Below are 22731 nucleotides of genomic sequence, written 5' to 3' on the forward strand. Positions count from 1 at the left end.
TTTTATAAAACAACTTTTTTAAAATCACAACCACAACAGCAACAGCAATACCAAACACACTCTATAACTTCGTACTTTCAAAAACAGCAATTTAAAAGAAAACAAAAGGCAATGGGCCCACTTCAATCTTACGGCTCATAACACCTAAAAAGTAAAATCCAATGGCCTACCTTGATTTGCAGAACAAGAGACGCGAAAACACGGAGTCGCTCGTGCCCAGAGTTTGGAAGATATTCGCCTCAACAACCACGAAACGCTAACAAAATCCCCACCGTTCAATCCAAAATAACCTTAACTTAACCACAGTTACTTTTTTAGCTAAGCCCCCTAACCACACCCACTTTTTCCTTCTCTTATACGCCTTCACCACTCCCCAAAGCTCACTCCTTCCCCCCCACTTAAAATTAATCCTCCTTTGCTTTATATATACATACATATTTATATATATATAAAAGAAAAATACCAGAATTATATTCTTTATCATCATCAAGAAAAGCATCGAGATTTTATCAGACGGTGGATATGAGCTGCAACGGCTGCCGAGTGCTGCGAAAGGGGTGCAGCGAGACATGCGTATTGAGATCGTGTCTGCATTGGATCACCAACCCTGAAGCCCAAGGTAACGCTACTTTGTTTCTCGCCAAATTTTTTGGCCGTAGTGATCTCATGTCTCTCATCTCCGCCGTACCCGAAGCCCAACGCCCTGGTATGTATAAACATACAAATACAAACCAAGTTGTATATATATTTATTTATACACGTGGAAGAGTACCAATTAATTTTTCCTTTTTGTTTGTTTGGAAGTATAGCTCTGTTTCAGTCGCTGTTGTTTGAGGCGTGCGGGAGAACGGTGAATCCGGTTAACGGAGTGGTGGGGCTATTGTGGAGCGGTAACTGGCATATGTGTCAGCAGGCTGTGGAGACTGTGCTTTCCGGTGGAGCCTTACGGCCGTTACCTGGGATTCTCACCGGAGTCGTAGCGCCGAATTGCGATGAATCATCTGACAGATTCTCTGCGGCTGCGTACGCAGTACATAACATGGCGCGGAATCAATCAAGATCGTTTGCTAAAGAGAATAATAATGAAACGGTGTCTGATCATCATGTCAACCCGTGTCTCGCTAGAGGAAAAGGTGGAAGAGATAAAAGAGGAAGAGACGCGGTGTCGTTTTATACAGGAGGGGAATCGGAGACAATAAGCTTTGAAAGCAGCGGTGGTGATAAGAAAAGGCTTTTGAATCTGTTTGTTTGAATAAATAAAAAAGAAACAGAGTTTTGTTGTAACTTATTATTATTATTATTTTTTCTCTATATGAATATAATGTGGAATTTTGATTCGGTGCGTTTTTGGCTAGGTTTCTTTCCTTTGTAATTTGATTTTTACTAACTTCTCAGTTTCTGAATTAACGAAATTTAATGTTGGCGTGTAGCTGGTGGGTATTATTAATTGGGAATGAGTATCTATTTTATTGAAGTGTTTTTGTTTTTTTTAAAAAATTATTTTTAATATTAGTCTGTTTAAAACTTTAAATGAAATAAAAATATTAAAAAAATATTAATTTAAAGTAGAAAAAATAATGTTTTTAAAATATTTTTAAAACGTAAAAATAAAAATTTTAAGAAAATTATTAACAACATCATTAACATTAATACTAATTAATTTCTTAGTTAGTGAAGGGGTGGGGTCTTTGTCCCGTCCCGTCCGGTCCGGCCCGTACATATGCAGAAGCGGAGGATGGGAGCATCTAAGAGATAGAGATAAGAACCATGTGGCTCCAGGATGGAGACCTATGGTCTGACACCCACCTGACGGAGGTGGTTCTACCTAAGATTGAGATTCCCAGAAACCTTCTAGACGAACCACATCTTTTACACCTTTTTAACCTCTAGCATGCTATTTTGGTTTAATAGTGACTTTTAAATTATTTTTTTTTTAAATTGTTTTAATATTTTATGTTAAAAATAAATATCAAATTGTAGCAATACTTGTAAAAACAATTATAGTTATATTATTATTATTATATACGCATATACCAAATTTTAATTGGATGGCGCTCTAAGGTTAGATTAGAGAAAAATTCAACGAAGAAAAAGTATTCTAATTGTAGGGAATTTTGTGATTGTTATTAAATTTAAACTAGTAATTTAAATTTTTTTAACGTGATTTCTTATTTCATCTAAATTTTAAATTAAATTATATAGAAGTTATTTCAATGTGATATAATTAATTTATTTCACTTTTATTTTTTTATATTTGGCTCACATTTTTTTTTAATTTTTAATATATATTTATAAGTAAAAAATACTTTGAAAAATAAAATTTATAATGTTTTTAATTTCTCAAACAGGATAAGTTTTTTCTTATTGGAACGTGAAACATATATTTTTTGGGCTGTTTGTTTTTGTATTTTAAAAGTATTATTAAAATAAATTAATTTTTTTTATTTTTTTGCTTTAAATTAATTTTTTTTTATGTTTTTAAATTATTTTGATGTGGTAATGTCAAAAATAACTTAAAAAATAAAAAAATATTATTTTAATATATTAAAAAATATTTTTAAAAACAATAACCGCCGCTTTTTTTTTAAAAAAAACACCGTCCCTCATTAATAAAGTTCGGTGCAGTAGTTGTTCTTAGAATCTAGAACTGTACTTTCCAGAATAAATTATGTTAATTTGATTCAGAAGTCTAGATTGTTGAAATGCAAGTTAGGCGTGTGGATTTTTACACAATGTTGATTCTAGTCAATCAATTACTACACATCACATGTTTTAAAAGAAGAGAGCGTGTGTCCCATTGTACGAGGATGAAATCCTCAACTCTGTCAACAGTGGTCCTCCTCCACAAAATGGAGTTCAGATCTGCTACCAATTTCATTTGCCTCCTCCATCCTTGAAGGGAGCTACCATGCACTGTTCTCACCAAACATTTGTAAAACATAAATGGTATGTACTATGTATGTGAACTATCATCTGTCTAGTTCGGCTATGTATCTCTGCTAGCTGCTAAGGTTCATGGATGACGACTGTGTTAATTAATGACCTATATTATTCATGGTTGCTCTACTATCTCACTCCGCTCATTTATTATTTAAATAGTATTTACTTTTTAAAATATTTTTTTATTTAAAAATATATTAAAATAATATAATACTTGTTATCCCGTGTAGGCAAACGGGTCCAAGCACGTACCGGAGAAGCGTGAACTTCACATGATGTCAGATGATTTTTTGACCCACGATCTGAAAGCAGCCAAGCAGCCTGTAGATGGAGCGGAAGCATAATAGAATTACGTACTTGGCATGGAACTGAAAATGGGAGTGAAAAGGATGGGTCCCGGCTGGGATTTTGCGGAGCAAAAAATGGTGCGGGGCACGTCAGCTTCCTCCCCCAAATCCTCCTCCTCCATTGGAAGTGCGTTCCACGGCATTTTAATACCAAAATAATAATAATAAATCTCTCACAAAAAGACAACGTGATATCGTATATAAAAAGAGCACACAATTAGTTAAAGAGAAAAAAGAGAGTCGATATGATACCAATCCTTTCGACTCGCTGCGTCTCGTAGCATATGCCGTGGATCCCACGTCATCTTCATGGATCACCATTTTAGGGTACTGCCTTGATTCACCATTCCATCCTAGCAATGGGTGGTGGGCGATGCAAGGGTTAAAAGGCTAAATGTATGCGTGGTGCTTGCTAGAGAGAAGAAGTATGCTTATCATCATCATTAATTGAAGGAAAATGAATGGAATGACGTGAAGTCGAAAGAGACGAGGGAATCTTATTGTGATCGTATGGATCACAATTCCTCACCTTAACACTGTCGTAATTCTTGACATATAACATTATAGAAGGCGATTACCTCCGACGAGGAGGAGTTACTATTTGTTTTATAACTAATATTGTCTCTTCAAGTAATTCAATTGCTACAAACAGATGATTACTATGATAAATCCAATGGCCTTGCGCATGCATGATGTTATTGAACCGTTCATGCGATTGAAGTATGAAATGTGATTCTACGATAAATACCCCTTCGTTCATATACAATTAGTTCATTGGAAGCTGACCGCATATATAAAAGCAGCTGGGCAAAAGGAAAATACCGAACACAAAATAATGGGGAATAGGAAGGTCGGAAAGGCGACTTAGCCATGACGCACGAGGCTAGTCATTTGGTAATCAGCACGCACAACCATTTCTCTTGCAAATGCCAATTGTGCAAGTTTCATTGATAGCGAAGTGAAGTGCTTAACCAAATATATGTTGAATTTGGTTGCATGGATTAGCCAAATCCAGAAAAGGAGCAAGGAGGCGGGTAGAAGTGAGTGAACCATCCCATAAAAGAGGTGATTCACATCACAGCACAGCGTGACCAATAACATGACAAAGGCCCCTTTACATAAAAAGAAAAATAACTGCAAAGAGCTTATAAAGCAGGCCCCGAAAAAGTCTAATATAGCAATGGAAATCCATTTTCAAGCCAATAGGCCCAATACAGAGTAATTTCTTTCCAATCGTGGAATGAAATTTCTATTAACTTTGAACTGCAACTTTCTTTGTCTCGGTTTCGATTCGGGTCACTAGCTCCTGATCAAGTAATGCGAAAACATGTAGCAAATACACAACAGATTGATGGACGCAGAAACAAACTGCAACAGATCGTCGTGGGGACACCAAATGCAAGATCGCACAAGTCACAGACACTCGGCTAAACAAAACAGTAGCAAACAAGAACTTGAAGAACGCAAAAAAATAAAAAATAGAAGAGGAAACTTAGAAAAGAGAGATTGGAAACATCAATATGTATATTTACATGCGCTGTACTCTGCCCTGTAGAGAGGTTACCTCTATACAATCTAATTATGACTTTGATAATGGCAACTTCATGCCATCTATGCATACAAAATAGCTACTTTCGCTTTATCCATCCAATACTTTTCCCCTCGGTTCCTTGAATCACAGGATAATGAGGTGATTTGATGTCGTTAGCATTTGGGAACGAATTAGGTGATATGAGCTTTTTACACTTGTGTTGTCAGGCTGGAAGGCACTCGGTTTAGATGTAAAATATGAGTTCTCAGGCTACATTCTTTCACCTGGCAACATGGGCACTTTCAGTTAAAAAGCTAAAAGCATTACAGGAAAATGGTACGAGTACAAGTAATCTATAGGGTCGAAATATAGATGGCTCCTCTAATAAGCATACCAAAGGCACTAAATTGAATTTTACTTCTACCTCCTCAATTCTTTGTAAAAGTAAAAAACCAAAATTACCTGCAAGGCTGCAATAGTTGACAATAGATCCTTGCACTGATAAAGCCTATTACGCTCCTTCTGAGTTAATTTTTCCAGTTCCGCAACCAAAGAATTTACTTCCCCAACCTACCAATGGTGAAAGCAAAGGACAAATAAACCGTTAAAGACATTGAAAATGACTGCATCAACCCACAAAACTGAAGGATATGACGAAATTTGAAGCCATCTTGTCAAGCATTATTCAATTTACAACACATTGTTCATAATTCAGCTTACACTCAGTCGTAGGAACACAAAAATAAAGCCGTTGTAATGAAGTTTTTATATTTCATCTTTACAAGTCTTGGGCAAGAGCAGTTAAGCATTTACAGTATCAGGTTCCTGGCAGGACATGATATTCTAATGGCAATTCCATAAATTTATAGTTCTTTTGTTAGGATTCTGGAGGGGAATTCACTGGCAGGCCCAAATGTCCCTGAGCAAAACAATGTGCAGTGGCCGCTTCTATCCTATAAATCCCATCCACCTATCTCATGAAATCTTGAGCATATACACTGGACTATTGGCAAATTGAGAGAAAAAAAGGGGCTTAAACATGAGATAAGCCAAAAAATTTGGGCAACATAAGCTGAACATAAATAAAATTTAAAGATCAAAAAGCACATCATGCCATGTGTTCAACTTCATTAAAAACACAAAATCAAAAACCCACGGTCAGAAGGTCCTTCCTGATTATGACAATGAATATTTGACAAAATGATCTAAATACATGTTAATAAGGTTGGGCAGCAAAAAATGACACTTTTCCCGAAACCTGAAGAACAATACTCAATTACTCATTGAAAATGGCAAGGCATTGCATGTTTACTATGTGTTGGTACCAACTATAATATGTACTGCAGTGAGATAGCATGTATGGGGTACGGCTTATCATCACAAATTACATAGTTTATATCTGCAACAAGTCGATCAATAACTCTTTTCTGAACAAAATTCTGAAAAGTGAAAAGCACGAATGCAAGTATGAAGCAAACGTTGGACAGGCATAGAATTAAAAAAAAACTTTGAGGAGTGGGAAGAGGAAAATAGAGTGACCTTTGATATCAATAAGCAAATTGAGGATGCCATTGCCTGCATCACATCAACTGCTGAACAGATAGCATCCTTCAGATTTTGGACATCTGCCTGAAGAATTATGAATCAGATAAGCCATTATCAGAAACCCAATTGAAACAAAGTACCAAAAATGAAAATCAAGAGAAGGAAAATGGCACATACCCTTGCCCCATCAACAATTGGCAAACGGAGCGTGCTAGCCTGCAAAGCTTCAATGGCCCCTGATAAAGAACGGGAGTAATCCTGGTCAATCAATGCCAGTTCTTCCAAACACAACATCTGCAGCAATCATGAGTCATTAGTTTAAAACAGAATACCCAAATAGAAATCACTAGAAATAAATAACTTCAAGCTCCAATCATGCATAAATCTCCATTAAAATAAAGCTTTGGTTTTGGCCTTTGTTCCTTAATAAAACAGAACCCTGAATAGCATTCATGGCAGTGACATGGCTGAAAGTATGCCATATGGTTTGGAAGTCTTTAACAATCCATTCAAGAAGTCAGCCCAATGAGAGTCAGTTTATATGAAAATGTGTGTGTGATAAACAGAGAGGATTTAAAAATCAGCTTAAAATGATAAATGCCACATCTTAAAATTCAAATTATTAGAAATATTATAAGAGAAATTAAAAGGTACACCAGTAAAATTTGCATAAATACTGAAATGAAAACAAAACATAGAAAAACATAGTGCTTCTATGATGGGATCAAGTCAATCATATCTTACTTGCTCCTTGAGGATGGAAATCAGCTTCAAATTTTGCCTTAGCCATTGCAACTCTGTTCTTTTTGCTCTCACAGATTCACACAGTTTTGATGTTGTTACATGTGCATTATACAGGCTTTTCTGGTATAGATAAGAAAAATTAGACAAGAAAATTCCTCTAAATATTTTGACAGGTTGAATTAAAGGAAATTGCATAATGAACGAGTTACCCAAAATAAAAATGAGTGGCAATTGTAAGCATAATTCATACATAAATCATCATATTGCGAAAAGTGGACAAAACCTGGTATTAACATTGTTCAGATATCCTAAAATGGCTTGACTTTGGCCATAATCGTACTAAATGCTTGAAGTAATAGATGGACACATCTACAATGCATGTATGTTCTCCAACAGGACCAGCTATTACAATCTTACAGGCTTCAGTAAAAAATCTTAATCCCACATGAATAATAAATGTGAATAACACGTGACACAATTGACTCGGTCAAAACAATTTAAAAGGGAACTACAATTCAGGGGGAAGGGATCATTTTTAGCCAAAGCTTCTGGAAAGAATTATGAGAAACTAGCACCCATGAACAGTCAAAATGATCAGAATAAGCTAACTGAAGAACCAGCTGTCTCCATCATATTAAGATTTTCTACATCTTGTCAACATGGTTTCATGAACCACAAAATTTCTCTGTTAATTAAGATTTCTTATAAAACCCCATATAAAAGATTGCTGCCCAATAAGATGATATAGTTAAGGTTGGCATAGAAATTTATATTCGCCTTAGAATTGCATCCGTACACAAAACCTTATAGAATCAACTCTTACAGATTTGACACAGATTTTTCATTCCACTGATCCCCTACTCTGTTTTATTATTATATTAACAGAAAATCTTCACCCTCAAATACATGAAATTTAAAACTAGACTAGATGAACGATTGTATCTAGAAGGCAATTTAATGCCAAAACACCTGTTTTTAACAAAAATAATCAAACTCTGACACCAAAATATGGGGGCAGAGCAGCGAATGAGATTGCCTCACCTCCACTGGATCAGCCTCCCTTTGTAATTTAGCATGCTAGGCTTTTCAGGCAGTAAGTTTCATACAGCAGCATGTTCACAGGGGTTTTCAATTGCCTCCTCCCCCACCTCCACCAGGCATATATATCATTAGCCAATATACATAACCTTCCACCAGTTATAGTCAACACGGCACCAAATTGTTTTTCAATCTATAAATTCCTCCCAAACGCTTTTCAACGAATTAACAAGTAGCCAGTTTCCTTCTACTTGTTCACACATAACTAACTATTGTGCAAAAAAATTCATCATCTTTCGTGACTATTTACTTCTCAATCGCCTATCAACCTCTAGACAGAGATTCAGTTTTTATTAGACATCACTTAACCACCCAGATTTGCTTCAAATCCCTTAGTTAATAAAAGCTGCAATCATGAAAATTGGCACTTCTCACTGACAATTGAAATCAATGGAAGAACTACATGGAGAGAAGGAGTAGAGATGTTAAGGTTTCCTATCCAATAAAATACTCAATGCCATTCATTACTGATAGTAATTGCCAAACAAAAAAGCATGCAATAAAAAAAATAGATACTAAATCCTATAAAACAGTGACCATACCTTTGCATTCAACCGCTGAGCAGACAGAGCAGAATCAGCTCTGGCATTGATAAAACGCAATTGCAACAACCGATTATGAAAAATCCTTAACAAATGCACCTCCACAATCCGATTCTCCCCAATCTTCCCTCTCCTAATATCAGCAGCAAAGCTCAGAATTGGAGGGGTACTATTCACGTTGCTCAAATTACTACTCACAACACCTCCCACGGCATTCCTCACCCTCGATGGACTCATTCCCCTCATAGGAGACCGTGCAGCAGCCGATGATATCCCAAACTTACTAGGCGACCCAGGCCGTAACGCCCCACCACGAATAGGAGACATCTGTCCCCTACTATTGACAACTCCTTTTGGAGAAGATACTGGACTATCACTTCCAAACTTCTTTGGTGCAATAAGTTTGGCCGGTGTAGGTCCTTTCAATCCATTATTCCTAGAAACTGGTGACCCAGGCTCTGGTTGCCGCCTGATTCTACTAGCAGTCTCTTGCCAAAACCTTGCCGGCTCGATAAACCCACGCCCCCCCTGTCCTGCAACACCAACAGCATTTCCACTACTCTCTGAAGTAGTACCAGATGATACACTCTCAGTATCCGAAGCCAAAGGATGTTCACTATGAACATCAGATTCATTCACGTCAATAGGCTTCGTGGAATCGATTGTGCTAGAATCAGAACTCAATCTGCTTTCAATTGATGAGCTGGTATTGTTGTTATCCGCCATTGAATTTTGCAATGCCCTAACAACATTCAAATTGACTCCAGACCCAGCAAATTTCTTTCTATCATCAGTACAATCCATGCTTCTTCTAGTCATTGGATTCGGCTGCCTAAATCTTCCTGGCCACCGATGTTGCTCTATAGGCCCTAAATTCTCTACTTGATCAGCTCTTCTGGTCGGTATTGTAGTGGTTGCTTTACGCCTCTCTGGTGTTCCTTTTCTTACACTAATGGGAGACGGAGTTGGTTTCGCTTTATTCAATTGAAACGAAAACGACTCTCCTTGAAACGACACCGATAATCTTCTCGTTGAAGTTATCAACATTCTCTGGGCATTTGTCATCTCACCACTTTCAACAACCCCACAATTGGTATTTCCTATTCTCAAATCAAGAGAGTTAGTTCTTGGTGTAGCAGGACGCCTACGCTCCACTGATTGTGACCGTTTGATTGTGGAAGCAGCGGAAGTCGTTGAAGTCGCTGTTCGTCGTGAAATCGACGGAGAAGCGCACCGTCTTGACGTTGAAGTAGTGGATGCCGATGCCGATGACATGTATCGAGAACTGACTTCTCGGGATTTTGGACGGCGAGGAGCGAGAGCATTGTCGGGGTCTGATGGTAATAACGGAGGTCTTGTTGGGTTTTGGCTTTGCGTTGTTCTAGTTGTTGATGCCGTTTTGGGGTTTATTGGTGTTGAAACTGCAGCTACCATTGTCATAACAATAAAAATTCAAAATTCAATTCAGATACCATTCTTCTTCAAAACCCTAATTTCTGTTTAAAACCCTTTCTGTTAACTTTAAATAAAAGAAAAAATGGAATGATTATAAAGGAAATTAAGGAGAGAAATTAGTGAATGTGAGTCGATTTGGTGAGAGTGTGAGGGAATTTGTAATGAGTTTTTTTCTCTTTGAGAGAAAAAAAAGTGACCGGAGAGGTTTTCTTCTTACCGTTACCTTTAGCCGGCGTGGGAGAGGAGAGAGGGTGGCGTGGTTTGGGCGAGATTTAGGAGCATAACTGTCGTCCTAGGCTTTTTCTGTTTTTGGACTTCTTTTTTTCTTTTAATAAACAAGAATATATATATATATATATATATATATATATATATATATATATATATATATATATATATAAAACAGGGTTTTTGAAGATTTGATAACTTACTCGCGGGTTTTATATGCCGTTGAAGACTCGCGGGTTAAGGCGGTGACGTGGTTAAGAATGGGGGTATTTTTGGAGATGGGAAAGGGGAACGTGGCGTTTTTGTGACGTGGCTATACAAGGAAGCGAGTTTGTGGTTTTATTTTTGTACGCTACTGGAGGTGCCTGAAAAGGGGCGCACTGTGTGATTCTTCGGAGAGACGTTACGCAAACGACACTGCGCTGAATTTGATTTCTTTAGAATTATGGAAAAAATAGCCGTTTTGTCCGGTGGAGACAAGACTCACTGGTGCATGTAAAAGCAGTAGAGGCGGTGTTTTAAAGTGGTTTTATTTTAAAATGTATTACGAAAATATATTTTTTATTTATTTTTTAAATTTTATTTTTGATATTAATATATATTAAAAAATATAAATAAAAAGATAATTTAAAATTAAAAAAATATTTTTTAAAGAATACAGTTGGACCATAAAATTAAACAGTATCTAAATACAGGACTTTTATACAGGTTTTTTTCTTCATACTCCCGACGGCTGGGATTACCAGATTTTACTGCTAGGACAAGGAAAAGGGCTGAGCCACGTTCTGTTTTTACTGTTCATAGACAAGATCTCTAATGGGAATGCAAGCTGGCATTGCTAAAATGGCAGTGCGTCTAACGAAGGTATCAAATTAATGTTAACGCAATTTTTTCCACAACTAAACCTCTTACCTTCGTCTTCATTGAATAGGGGATTTAAAAACCTTATTACTTGATTGCTTAACATATATAAAAGGTGATCCTCAAAGTCGTCGTTACTGTGGGAAGGACAAAGACATCTGCAGTCAGGGAATACGAGGATTAAAGATTTAAGGTTAGATTAAAGTATTTTAATGTTTGGTTTTTTAAAGTATTTTTTTATTTAAAAATATATTAAAATAGTTTTTTTATTTTTAAAATTAATACATCAAAATGATCAAAAATATAATAAAAAACACATTTCATCGATATTATTTGATGATATCTATTTGTTTAAGTTACCCCCAACAATCGACTGTGTATCTTGCTTGATAAAATGGAAAGTTACATTCAAAGTAAACCACCAGGTTAAGATTACCCAATTATGCTGACCTGAATTTTTTTCGCACAAGAATAGAGAGAGGCAGATGGAACGGAGAGGCTTCAGCACCATCACAAAAGTACACTCACAATGATGTTTTGTCGGGTTTTATTTTGGATTTTAAGTTTATATTTTATATTACAATATTTTTTTTGTTTTAAATATATTAAAATAATATTTTTAATTTAGTTTCTTTGCGGTGATACCAAACACCCTCTTTTAGGACGCTTTGCTTCTTTATGAGTTTTACTTTTTCATGGAGAAGAAAAGGGAAGAATGTAATCACCAACTAAATTAAATTATACGAAGCAAAGCCAGTTGCGTCCGCAATTACCAAAGGCTAGCTAACTAACTATTGATTAGTCTCTTTCTTTATTTTATTTTATTTTATTTTATTTTATTTTGTTGAGAAAGGGCTACCATCCTGCTTTGAGTTTTTATAACTCAACTCTCTGTTAAGCTAATCCCAAGTAATCACGAGTGCTTTACTTCTATCAATCCGTCTGTGTGGTATCAAAACCAACCCACCTTCTTTCCATTCCAAATCCCTACACTTCTAGGTTATTTACAAACAGATGAAAAAAGATTGAAGAAGAAGTAAGAACCTCTGGCTCAACTTCTCCAGCCAAAACTATCCCTGAAAAAGAAAGAAGAAGAGAGTGGAGGATGAAAAAAGAACAAGGTAACCAAGATCGTGCAGGTCACGGTGGTTATTGAAGTCAAGGTCGTGAAAGAAGTTAATTATGGAGTTAGAAATTATCAATCATGACAGAACTACCCAACAATCTTAAGTAATAAGAGGGATGGAAGGAGCAGTGGTTCCTAGAGAGGAGGAGGAGGAAGTAATGCTATATGCTAATTATCATTAGTTCGACCATTATCCATCTGAATGTGAAAGTCTTGTCAACAATATTGAAGAAAAAGAAAACTTACTTTGTATATATCTATATATATCTTCTTCTTTTTATTAATGATTTTAATCGCATAATAACCTGGCTTTATTTTTTTGAAAAAAACGTAATAATTTCTTAATTACAGAATTTAATAAATGCAAGGTATAATAAATGGAAAATAAAAATGGATATGGTAAAGTAAAATAATGTCAAGAGTTCGTGACTTTCATGGTTTGTTTTATGGACTCTTCCTCCAAATTACAGACATTGCAGCCTCGGAAATATACCCTAGTTTTCAATGGTATTTGAAAGTGTAATATCATTTATTTTTTAAAATATTTTTTATTTTAAAATAATATTTTTTTTATAGTTTTAGATATTTTAATGTGTTGATTCAAAAACACTTTTCATTCACACTACCAGAATATAACTTTCATGGTCTAACTCCGTTGATGGTAATCGGTGGTTTGGGCGGTGACAGGTTTCTTGTAAGGATTCGTATATACGATGAAAATAATGCAGTTTGTTTGTTTTTAATTATTACTAGTATTATTATAGAAAAATGTAGAAACCAAAACTGCTTGTTTGCCTTTGTTTTTGTGTCGTCGCATGAGAGCTCTTGCCCAAAATCCCCACTAAAACATTAAGGAAATAAAACCCCACCGTTTTATCTTAAATCGTATAAGAACTTCAAACTATTTACACTTTTGAAGATTAGCACGATTTCTTTAGTGGGAACCGAACAGGTAAAGTCCATCGCCTATATATATGGAATGGTTTAACAAACTGAAAAGCTGATTAGGACATCATTTGGTTCCAAGCTAACTCGTTAGTAACTTAACATTGATGACAATCAATTTAAAATCGTATCTTTACCAACAAATCATGATCATTAATTAGGAGTTAGAAAGTGCCGTGAATTAAGCAACAATTTACATTATAATTGGTTTTAAAGTAACTAAGCCTTTTATTAACCTATGTTTCTAAGCTGATGTACGAGACCCCACTTTGAAGGCTACGGTAAATGTTTTTTTTTTTGTTTTCCTTGGTCCCAATGCTTTGATAAGTACGATGTTCATCTTTCCACTAACAAGCCCAGAAAAGAAAACAAGAGCAGGGCGAGACGGTAGGGACTCGAAGATAGTCGAGTCTCCCTCTTCCAATTCTTATCACGATACCCTGTGTTATCATTGAGAGATTGTGAAGAGAGAATGACTTGGGGAGAATATTGGTGAGCTAGCTAGGTGAGATGTTGATTTTCAAAATTGGATGGTAATAAGATTTAGCTTGGAGAAGAAGAGATCGTTTTTATTTCTGGGTCTGGTCGATGAGGGTTGGTGTGTGGATAGCTCAATTTTCCTTGATCGTTTTCTCCTTTTAGGTTTGGTTTGGTCACCCTCTAAGATGGACACTGTTCATGGTTAGCACTCAATTTTCGAGAGAGACACCATGATTGTTATTCTCTCCATGTTCTTGGCTTGTTTTCTGCTTGTTGCTTAGTAGGTATCCTCCGGGTCAAAGAATTTAGGTTCCAAGAATACATCTAGTTTTATATTATTTTTTAATATATTTTATATTGCACAATGTAACATGCATGCATGCTGAAATTGTTTTTCCATTTCGTTTCATTGGAGGTCTTACAAGACTGAAATTATATTTTTAAAACTAGTCATATATCACGTGCAATATAAAATTATTATTTTTTGCCATCCCTGCCGATGTCTTACATGAATTCTACTAGCAGTATAATTTTTTTTAATGGGATACCCATGGGCGGAGCTAGGAAATTTTTTTATCTTGGACTATAAATTATTATTGTTAATGGTTTTGCACTCCTGTGATTCTCTATTTAAATTCCTCTTCAAAACCTAAGCAAAAACCCGATGTTGTTGAGAAGAAGAAAATTTAAAATCCCATGGTGCTTCTCAAGTATTAATAAAGGTAAAATAGTGGTTTTTAATAAATGATGGAAGATAAAATCTTTGTAAGGAGTGGGTTTTCACAAAAAAAAAAAAATACAAAAGGAAAAGTCTTTGTTAACATATGCATTTGTAGGAGATAGCGTGTTTCTTGCTGGGGTTCAAGGCGAAGCCCCGAAATTTTTTTTTTCTTGCATAAAATCCATAGAATTCATTACTGTATATAAAGCTCCAAATAAAATTTATTCAAAATAATAAAAACACAACTAAAATTAACCCTACAAAAACATATAGGACTTAACGACAGTATGATTCCCAAAGAAAAGAAACAAACAAATTAAAGCTCTTAGCATTAGCTGCACTTGTAATCCTAGGCCAAAGATCAGCACACTCCTTTCCAATTGGACCGGTAATTGCTGAGCCTTTTATTTCTCCTTTGGGGTTCACAATGACACCAACATTATCTTCAAAATACATGAAAACACCATCCTTTCGGCGCCAAGGCTTACGCTACCTAACAATGACAACAGGCATAACCTTCTTCCTGAGATCAGGCTTCCTTTTCTTGACAATGGCCATTACCATATCACCAACGCAGGCAGAAGACAAACGGTTCAAGCGACCCTTAATTTCCTTCACAGATATGATGTAAAGGTCATGCAGGGAGAGTATTGAGTTTTTTAATAATAATTTTTTTAACCTAGGCTACAGCCCACCTTAGCCTCCTATACTTCTCCGCCCTTGGGGATACCAGCACTGGAATTGTGCTTATTGAATTTGAATTCTAGTTTTGTTTGTAAACTGAACCAAGAAAATTACATAAAACCATTGGTAAACATCACATCACACAAATTAACATAAAGATTAAAACTAGAAGGGAAATTATTGTGCGCTAAGACAACAAAAAAACACTTATTTATTATAATAGTATAATGATAAAATTATCCTTAATCATAAAACCTTTTAACTATATATTGGAGACAAGATGGTATTTCTACCATAATATAATTGTTATTTCAAATTATACCGGAATAGATTGATCTTTTTTTTTAACATAATAAAACTACTTAGTTGCCAAAAAAAATAACTTACATTTAAGGGTTTTTTAGTCTTTTTAATTTTTTAATATAGTAAAATAACTTAATTACCCTTATCTAAAATTTACTCAACTATTTTTCAACTATTTTCCAAAAGTTTTTTCATCCTTTCATCTTGGTTTTTTTGTTTGTTAATATAAAGATGACTCGAGCATAATTTTGTATTTTAATTAATGTTATATATTCTTAAAAAAACTTGTTGGTGTGTGCATTAGATGACACGTGTGGGGTTGTTTGGTGACGTGTTTGAATCATCTTGAAGGCTCTTTTATTATGCGTTGACGCGTGTGACCAATAAACTTCTAGTTTGATACCAACGCTCGTCTTTTTTTTCTTTTCTCTCTCATCCTTAATTATGCATATGTCTTTAAAAATCTCAAAGCAGACCTTCTATTTGTTTTTACTTCAGATTTGGTTCTTGTTCATTTTATTACTATTTGTTTTATTTCAGTTAATTTATAAAATTTAAACTCTTTTTTAATTTATTCCTCTTGATCCTTATTCTTTTGATTGCTATATATATATATATATATAATTTCATCATTCAACATTAAATTGGTTAGAAATTTAGGTTCTTGATTGAAGCTGGGATTAAGATTTAACATGTTACAAGTTTTAGAGATTAATTTATGTTTAAAAGTTTTGTCTAGGTTTGATTTTTTTTTCTTTTATTTGATCTCATGCTTTTTAAGTTTTATTTTTCAGCATTTATTTAATCAAAAATTGGGCCTTGTTATTTTTATTTATTTGCTTTCTATAAAAATTTTCACTAATTTTAAAAATAACTTAGGTTATCTCGAGCATTTTTATTTGTCATTTTTATTGAATATTCTTCAACTAATTTTTAATTTTGTTTGAGAATTAAGATTTTTTACAAGTTTAAAATATTAACTCAGATTTAGGAGATTCTCTCATGTTTGTTTGTTTTTTTTTTAAATTATGTTTTTTTAACTTTATGATTCAATATTTATATTATTGGTGATTATAGCCTGTTTTTTTATATATAATTTTTTTTATGAATTTTTAAAATGACACAAATTATTTCAAGCCTTTTTATTTTTTATTTTTTATTTTTTTAATTTACTTTCACAAATTTTTTCAATTAATATCTTTTATGGATTTGATTCTTCATCATTTTATCATATTGGATTTCATTTTCAAAAAGCCACGCTGCACCTTATCATCTAATCAATCCTTCCTGTAAAGTAAATTGTTATAAAACTTTATATTAAGAATTTTACTTTCAAAAGATTCGAATCAAATAAACTGCTCAAAAAAGAAATTCCTTGAATGTAAGCATTCAGCTGAGGCATTAATCTTTTTCCTACATCACCCAATCAATTCAAATAGTCACCTATCATCTATTTTTATTATTATTCTATTATTTTTTTTTAACGTGAGTATTTAGATTAATTTACATGTACCTCAATTAATTTTACGGACCTTAAAGTTAATAATCATATAAACTTTTAGTGACTATTATAATAGCAACTATAAAGTTCAATCTTGAAATTATAGGATGAACAAACCCTTTAATCCTAAACTTTTACTACTAAACCACCTAAATGATTTTATTATTCAACTCTTTTACAATATAAAGCGAAGAAAAAAAAAAACAGGAAGCTCTGCCCTCCCTTTTTGGCGATGCTCTGTCTGTCGATACAAACAATGCAAGCGCAGAGCATCGCCAACTGGTTATAGTGACAAATCACATTGATTGCTCCAGCTCTCAAACAAGCTAGATTCTAAATGTCTCCGAATCATTTGTCTCTTGCCTTCTGAACCTAAAAGATCGAATGAAAAGGACATAAATCCCTTTAATTCAAAGATAATTCATCATTTGAAGGGAAATAGATCTGTTTTAGGCAAGAGATCTGGATAACAAGCACGAGCAAGTAAGAACGAACATGCAGCAAAATCCGTTAATTATTACTCCAGTTCAAGGATGAAAGCAATCTCACTCCATTAATTTACCGCATAAAAATTACAGTTACTGTTGATGGATAGTGAATGCCATACACATCGTCAAATTACAAGCAACTTCAAACAAAGCAAAACAGGATGCATAAGTTGCCTATATGCAAAATTAAAACACGCAAAGTACTTGAAACTCCAAATTGAGATTAAGAGGCTACATCATTTTCGAGAAATGAGCATGTACACCAAGCAAACTCTAGGATTTTGGATGACCAGGACTGGGAGGAGAAGGCCTGGGAATATATGGGTTAAGAGGACTGCCATGCTCACTGGATCAATAAGGTGGTAACCTTCCAGATTCATGCTCTGTGCGTTGCTCTTAAAGTCACTGTTCAGATCATAGCCATTATCATGCAATTTCATAGAATAACAATCGAAAGGGAGTTAATTAGTGAGTTAATTACCATGTTAAATCCCAAATAAAGCCAATGCAAATGGATCAAATAAAAAAAAGTTGAAGGAATGAAATTAGAAAAGAGATATGAACTTCTTCTTGACCTTGCAAACCAGTCCCTTATGTTGGCAAAAAAAAAATTGGTATCTAAGCTTTAATTATTCTAAATCAATTAAATTGAGTTTTGTTTTGCAAAATCAAGAATTAACTAAGGCTATATTTGTTTTCTGGAAAGTGACTTCTAGGAAATCACTTTCCAAACTTTTCTGTGTTTGTTTGTCATTAGAAAAGTTGGTCAACGGAAAATACTTTCTAGTTAAAGAAAAATTTGGCTTGGTTTTCAAGAAAGTGTTTTCCTGAAAAATTTGGGAGGAAAACACTTTCCGGAAGATGTGAAAAATTTAGAAATGTCATATTATTTGTTGATTATATCAAATTTGGTCATCAAACTTTTGATTGTTATATATATTTTTTGTTTTGAATATATTTTTTTCAATTTCATCTCTTAAAATTTAATATTTATATTAAATTTGGTCCTCATTTTTATAATTGTTATTTGCTTTTCCCTTATCATTTTTTTATTGAAATGTTTTATCTATCAAATTTGATCCTCATTTTTTTTATTATTACTTATTTTATTTAAAATAATTTATGAAATGTTAATTATTATTATTTTAATTTCTTCATCTTTTATTTTTTTTATTTTTTAGATTTGATCTCTATTATTTTGATCATTATTTATTTTATTTGAAATAATTTATGAAATTATATTTTTTTCAATTTCATTCTCATTCAACTTTTTAATTTGTAAGATTTATTCCTCATTATTTTAATAAACTTGAGAAAAATAAAACATTAATAAGTTATTTTCCAGCTTATTTTCCATGACATAACCAAACACTGAAAATTATTTTCTAACTTATTTTCCATTACATTACCAAACATTAGAAAATATTCACTTTCTTAAAATTTACTTTAAAAAAAAAAACTACTTTCCAGCAAACAAACGGATGTAAGTGGCAAAACATATTCTTGACACCTCGAGATCTTTATATGCACACATTGAAAAATATTATCAATACAAACCACAAATCAAAGCAATTTATAAGGACTAAATAGAAAGAAAAGGAAATTGAATGATGAAAATGTAAAAAGTTCTATTTTTTAATATAAAAAAACAATGTTTGAATAAATAGTAGTTTTGACCCAAAAAATTAAGTTGTTAGAGGAAGAGAATATATATTAACGGTAATTTGGCTCGGCAAGTGGAAGGATCATATGCAAACCATGATAATGGTTGATGCTCTGTTCATAATTTCTCATTTCCTTAAGGAAAAAGATATAGTAGCAGTTTTGACTACAGATTACAATCTCCAGTTGTCTCTGTGAAAAGCATCAGCCTTTATGCTAGAAAGAATTTTCCAAAAGTTATTCTGAGATCCTTCCAAAGGAGTGCTGATGGTCAGACCATTTCCCGAGTTTACTTTCCGGAGTACTCCCGTTGTGCTCAGATCATAGCGGGGAAAGGACCTTTATCTGTCTGTTGCTCTATGCGTTTAGTGGCTCCCTGCTCGTTACAAGATTCTCCCTTTTGTTTTAGTTCTTGACTACATATTTGCCCAGCAGCGTATCCTTTCGGCTATTTTCCAATTGGAAGTTGTTTTGCTTCGCTAATTACGTTTAACAGGACGATAATTAGGGACTTAAAAGTTAAAACTAGGGAATTCATAATTCAAAGTCTTGTCATTTCACTCTAAAATCGGATAATCTGTGTTACACTTGCCTGAGGATATTTATTTATCATAATGTAAAATAACTTAAGAGCAACAATGATAAATGAGAAATCTAACAAAAAGAAAAGGGAATTTATGTGATACTACTGATTTTTGATCAATTGTTGGTCAGAATACAACATTTCCGTGCAAGATTTTAGCTCACGGAACCTAGCAAATTGCTTGAACAGGTTGAATAACGAGATCCGGAAAGGAGGGATTCTTCGCAATTTTTTGGCTCATTCATTACCAGCGCTCCAAATAAAAATCTTTCAAATTCATTTGATCTTAACAAAAAACTCGAGTCTTGCATGCATGTTCAAAACATCTTTCAGAATTCATTCGTCAAGGGGAAAAAAATTCTTTTGGAAACACGAATTTGATAGTAACCAGAACCCAACCAGCTTCTAATCAGGGGTGAGACGACACAGGGGTTAGGGAGGTACCAAGAACAAACCCATCATGGCAGACCAAAATATATCGCACTTGCACCAATCACAATCTGGTACTTAAATTCATCAAAAAGGTCTCCGGGTAGGGTTCATCTTCATACACATTTATTGAACACACAAGTGGAAGCTTACATCAAAAACCAAATCTGTAGATCCCTATACTATCTAATGTAAAACAAAGCTCTAAACAAAACAGAAATTATAAAAAACAATAATATAAACAAGGTGATATAAGCGCGCAAGAAGAACAAGTAAAATACTCCAAAAGAAATTCTAAGAATTAACATTCCAAAAAGTGACACTTCTATTGGCTCGAATGCTGAACAGAATATATAATTTGAATGTCTGAATCGCGCATATTACATCAGTGAGGGGGACAAAAGAAAAGGAAACAAAAACTCCCTCGCTTCATATTTCAAACAGAGCCTTCAAAAATAGATATAAAAAAGGTCCCCAATCAGCGATACTGCAATCAGAAACAAACACAAATAAGTCTCACCTCGCTTAATAAACGAATTCGGCAACAATAATGCAGATTGGTCTTGGGAAATGACACATCAAAAAATTAAATGGGAGAAAGCTTTCCTATTTGCTTCCTTTTATTCCTCTTTACAAAGCAAGGAGGGTCAAAGGCTCAAATTCAACAGGGCGAATTCAACCAGTGACCCATTCATAAAAAATAATCCCACAACAAATCCAGGCCAGGTCAATTTAATTCCTGGTTGTTTCATTTTAACTTACCGGATGTATCTAACCAAACACTTCACTAAGGAATATTTAAATTGCACTATAAGAACTTACCAATCTAAAAGAAAAGGGCATTTCAAAAAGTAGATAATACAACTACACAGCTGTATAAGCCAACAAATAAACGTAAAATCAAGGTTGTCAATTTCGTTCTGTTCCGCCCGGAATGGCCGAAACATTCCATACCAATTCAAAAAACGGAACAAATTTCATCTCATTTTAAATCTCAGTCCGTTCCGGATTTTTCGACTAAATTCCGCCCAGAACGTTCCGGTTCCATTCCACATGTTCCGTTCCGCTCTTGAAAAGCCATTGAATCAAATTGAACCTTATTCAACTTAATTAATTAAACCACCCAATTATAAAAAGCTCTTTTTCATTACTATTTTCTATAACAATGATATTGAAAATTATTATTACTATTTTCATTAACAATGATATTAATTTTTTAAAATTAGATTTATCACTAATATATATGGTTTATATTCATGTTGTTTTTTTCATGTTTATACTTTGTAGGAATTTGAGCAAAACAAGGGATGTTTTAGATTCCATTAGCCTTAATAACATTGACCTAACTTTATATTTAAAATATTTGTGTTAAAACATTTTACTTTCATAATATTTTGATATTTTGTTTAAGTTGAATTAATTTAAGTTAAAGATCTATTTAATCTTGACTATTTAGAAATATTTTAAATTTTGAAATTATATTTGTTTGGCATTGTGTTTGTATTGCATAATTTATAATTAATTTATCTTGAATTTGAATTATGTTTGTTGAATATATATATATATATATGAACAGTACAACCCCGAAACGGCACGCTGAAACATTCCGAAACTAAAACATTCCATTCCAATTGAAAAAACGAAACACCTACCGAAACGGAATTGACAACCTTGCGTAAAATAGAAACCAACAAAGTTAACAAATGTTTCTGAACTCTTACCTTGATGAAGCCTATTTCCTTGGAATTGCTGCGGAAGCACTGCCTACAACACATCAGTCCATACTTCCTGATTATCCCATGTGGGTTTCCACACACCCGGCTGCCAACAAGGAGATTCCAATCAAAATCCATAACTAAATACAGTAGGTAAAGTTCTATACATCGCAATCAATAAACATAAAATTCACTCGGGAAAAAGAGTCTGCCCGCATAGTAACTAGAGAACTTGTGAAAAAATAACTTGAACTGAAATGGATTAACATCAATTTTTTTAGCAATACGGAACAAGGAAAACAACGCAATCGAGCAATAGAACAAGGTTTAGATTCTGCATAAGATTCACTAGCCTAAGCTTCGTCAAACAAATAAGAATTTCATGAGTTGTTATTTCTTATTCAACAACTGTCTAACCGAAAACAGATAGCATGCAGATATCGAACCCAAAATCAAATAGAAACAACAAGGAAATCACCAGATCAAGATGACGATAGAGAGATGATAGGTTTGAAGAAATACCAGGTGCGAGATCCAGGACCGTAGTTCTTGGGATGCGAGTTCCAGATATTTGAGTGCCCCATTTCGTTCCTTTAATCGACGGAGAAAACCCTAACTCGCTGCGCCGCTCTCAAGTGCCACTAACCCTAACCGCGATTTCTTTGAGATGGAAAGAGATAGGCTTGCAGTTTTATAGGTCGAAGGCGGACCCACGTGATTTTTTTTTCTTTTTTTGTCTACAATTTCGCTGTTTTTTTCCAGGTTCTATTTGCTGCGAGGCAGAGATTCATGTTCAACCCCAG

The 22731-nt window shown here is 34.1% G+C and overlaps 3 protein-coding genes across 5 annotated transcripts; 1 reads left to right on the forward strand and 2 right to left on the reverse strand.

Annotated features, from left to right (window-relative positions):
• Positions 1-398: 398 nt before the first annotated feature.
• On the forward strand, positions 399-1474 carry LOC133690511 (LOB domain-containing protein 38-like). The gene is made up of 2 exons (XM_062110735.1): positions 399-706; positions 810-1474. Exons 1-2 carry the CDS (start codon positions 523-525, stop codon positions 1250-1252), a joined length of 627 nt encoding a protein of 208 aa, XP_061966719.1. The 5' UTR covers positions 399-522; the 3' UTR covers positions 1253-1474.
• A 3285-nt stretch (positions 1475-4759) lies between these two features.
• Positions 4760-10518, reverse strand: LOC133690757 (QWRF motif-containing protein 2-like). Of its 3 annotated transcripts, none has more exons than XM_062111024.1 (7): positions 10426-10518; positions 8748-10174; positions 7108-7227; positions 6541-6657; positions 6358-6447; positions 5281-5388; positions 4760-5102 (listed from the first exon to the last, which is right to left on the reverse strand). In XM_062111024.1, exons 2-7 carry the CDS (start codon positions 10020-10022, stop codon positions 5028-5030), a joined length of 1785 nt encoding a protein of 594 aa, XP_061967008.1. In that variant the 5' UTR covers positions 10023-10174; positions 10426-10518; the 3' UTR covers positions 4760-5027. The 3 variants fall into 3 exon arrangements, with proteins under 3 accessions (XP_061967008.1, XP_061967010.1, XP_061967007.1); XM_062111026.1 differs by having other exon boundaries at positions 8748-10168; positions 10426-10516; XM_062111023.1 differs by having other exon boundaries at positions 8748-10509.
• A 9996-nt stretch (positions 10519-20514) lies between these two features.
• LOC133691474 (small ribosomal subunit protein uS14z/uS14y/uS14x-like) lies at positions 20515-22731 on the reverse strand. The gene is made up of 3 exons (XM_062111990.1): positions 22451-22731; positions 21935-22034; positions 20515-20700 (listed from the first exon to the last, which is right to left on the reverse strand). Exons 1-3 carry the CDS (start codon positions 22510-22512, stop codon positions 20692-20694), a joined length of 171 nt encoding a protein of 56 aa, XP_061967974.1. The 5' UTR covers positions 22513-22731; the 3' UTR covers positions 20515-20691.

This window comes from Populus nigra, chromosome 4 (genome assembly GCF_951802175.1).
Source record: "Populus nigra chromosome 4, ddPopNigr1.1, whole genome shotgun sequence".
Classification (NCBI taxonomy): domain Eukaryota; kingdom Viridiplantae; phylum Streptophyta; class Magnoliopsida; order Malpighiales; family Salicaceae; genus Populus; species Populus nigra.

Bases quoted from the DNA above. Each gene is read 5' to 3' on its own strand.
- LOC133690511 (XM_062110735.1), top strand. From the start codon at position 523: ATGAGCTGCAACGGCTGCCGAGTGCTGCGAAAGGGGTGCAGCGAGACA. The intron at 707-809 runs GTATGTATAAAC...TTGGAAGTATAG, and splicing joins ACCCGAAGCCCAACGCCCTG to CTCTGTTTCAGTCGCTGTTG.
- LOC133690757 (XM_062111023.1), bottom strand. From the start codon at position 10,187: ATGACAATGGTAGCTGCAGTTTCAACACCAATAAACCCCAAAACGGCA. The intron at 6,658-7,107 runs GTAAGATATGAT...TGATTGCTGCAG, and splicing joins TTTCCATCCTCAAGGAGCAA to ATGTTGTGTTTGGAAGAACT. The intron at 6,448-6,540 runs GTATGTGCCATT...ATAATTCTTCAG, and splicing joins CAATTGTTGATGGGGCAAGG to GCAGATGTCCAAAATCTGAA.
- LOC133691474 (XM_062111990.1), bottom strand. From the start codon at position 22,512: ATGGGGCACTCAAATATCTGGAACTCGCATCCCAAGAACTACGGTCCT. The intron at 22,035-22,450 runs GTATTTCTTCAA...CCTTGTTGGCAG, and splicing joins GGTCCTGGATCTCGCACCTG to CCGGGTGTGTGGAAACCCAC.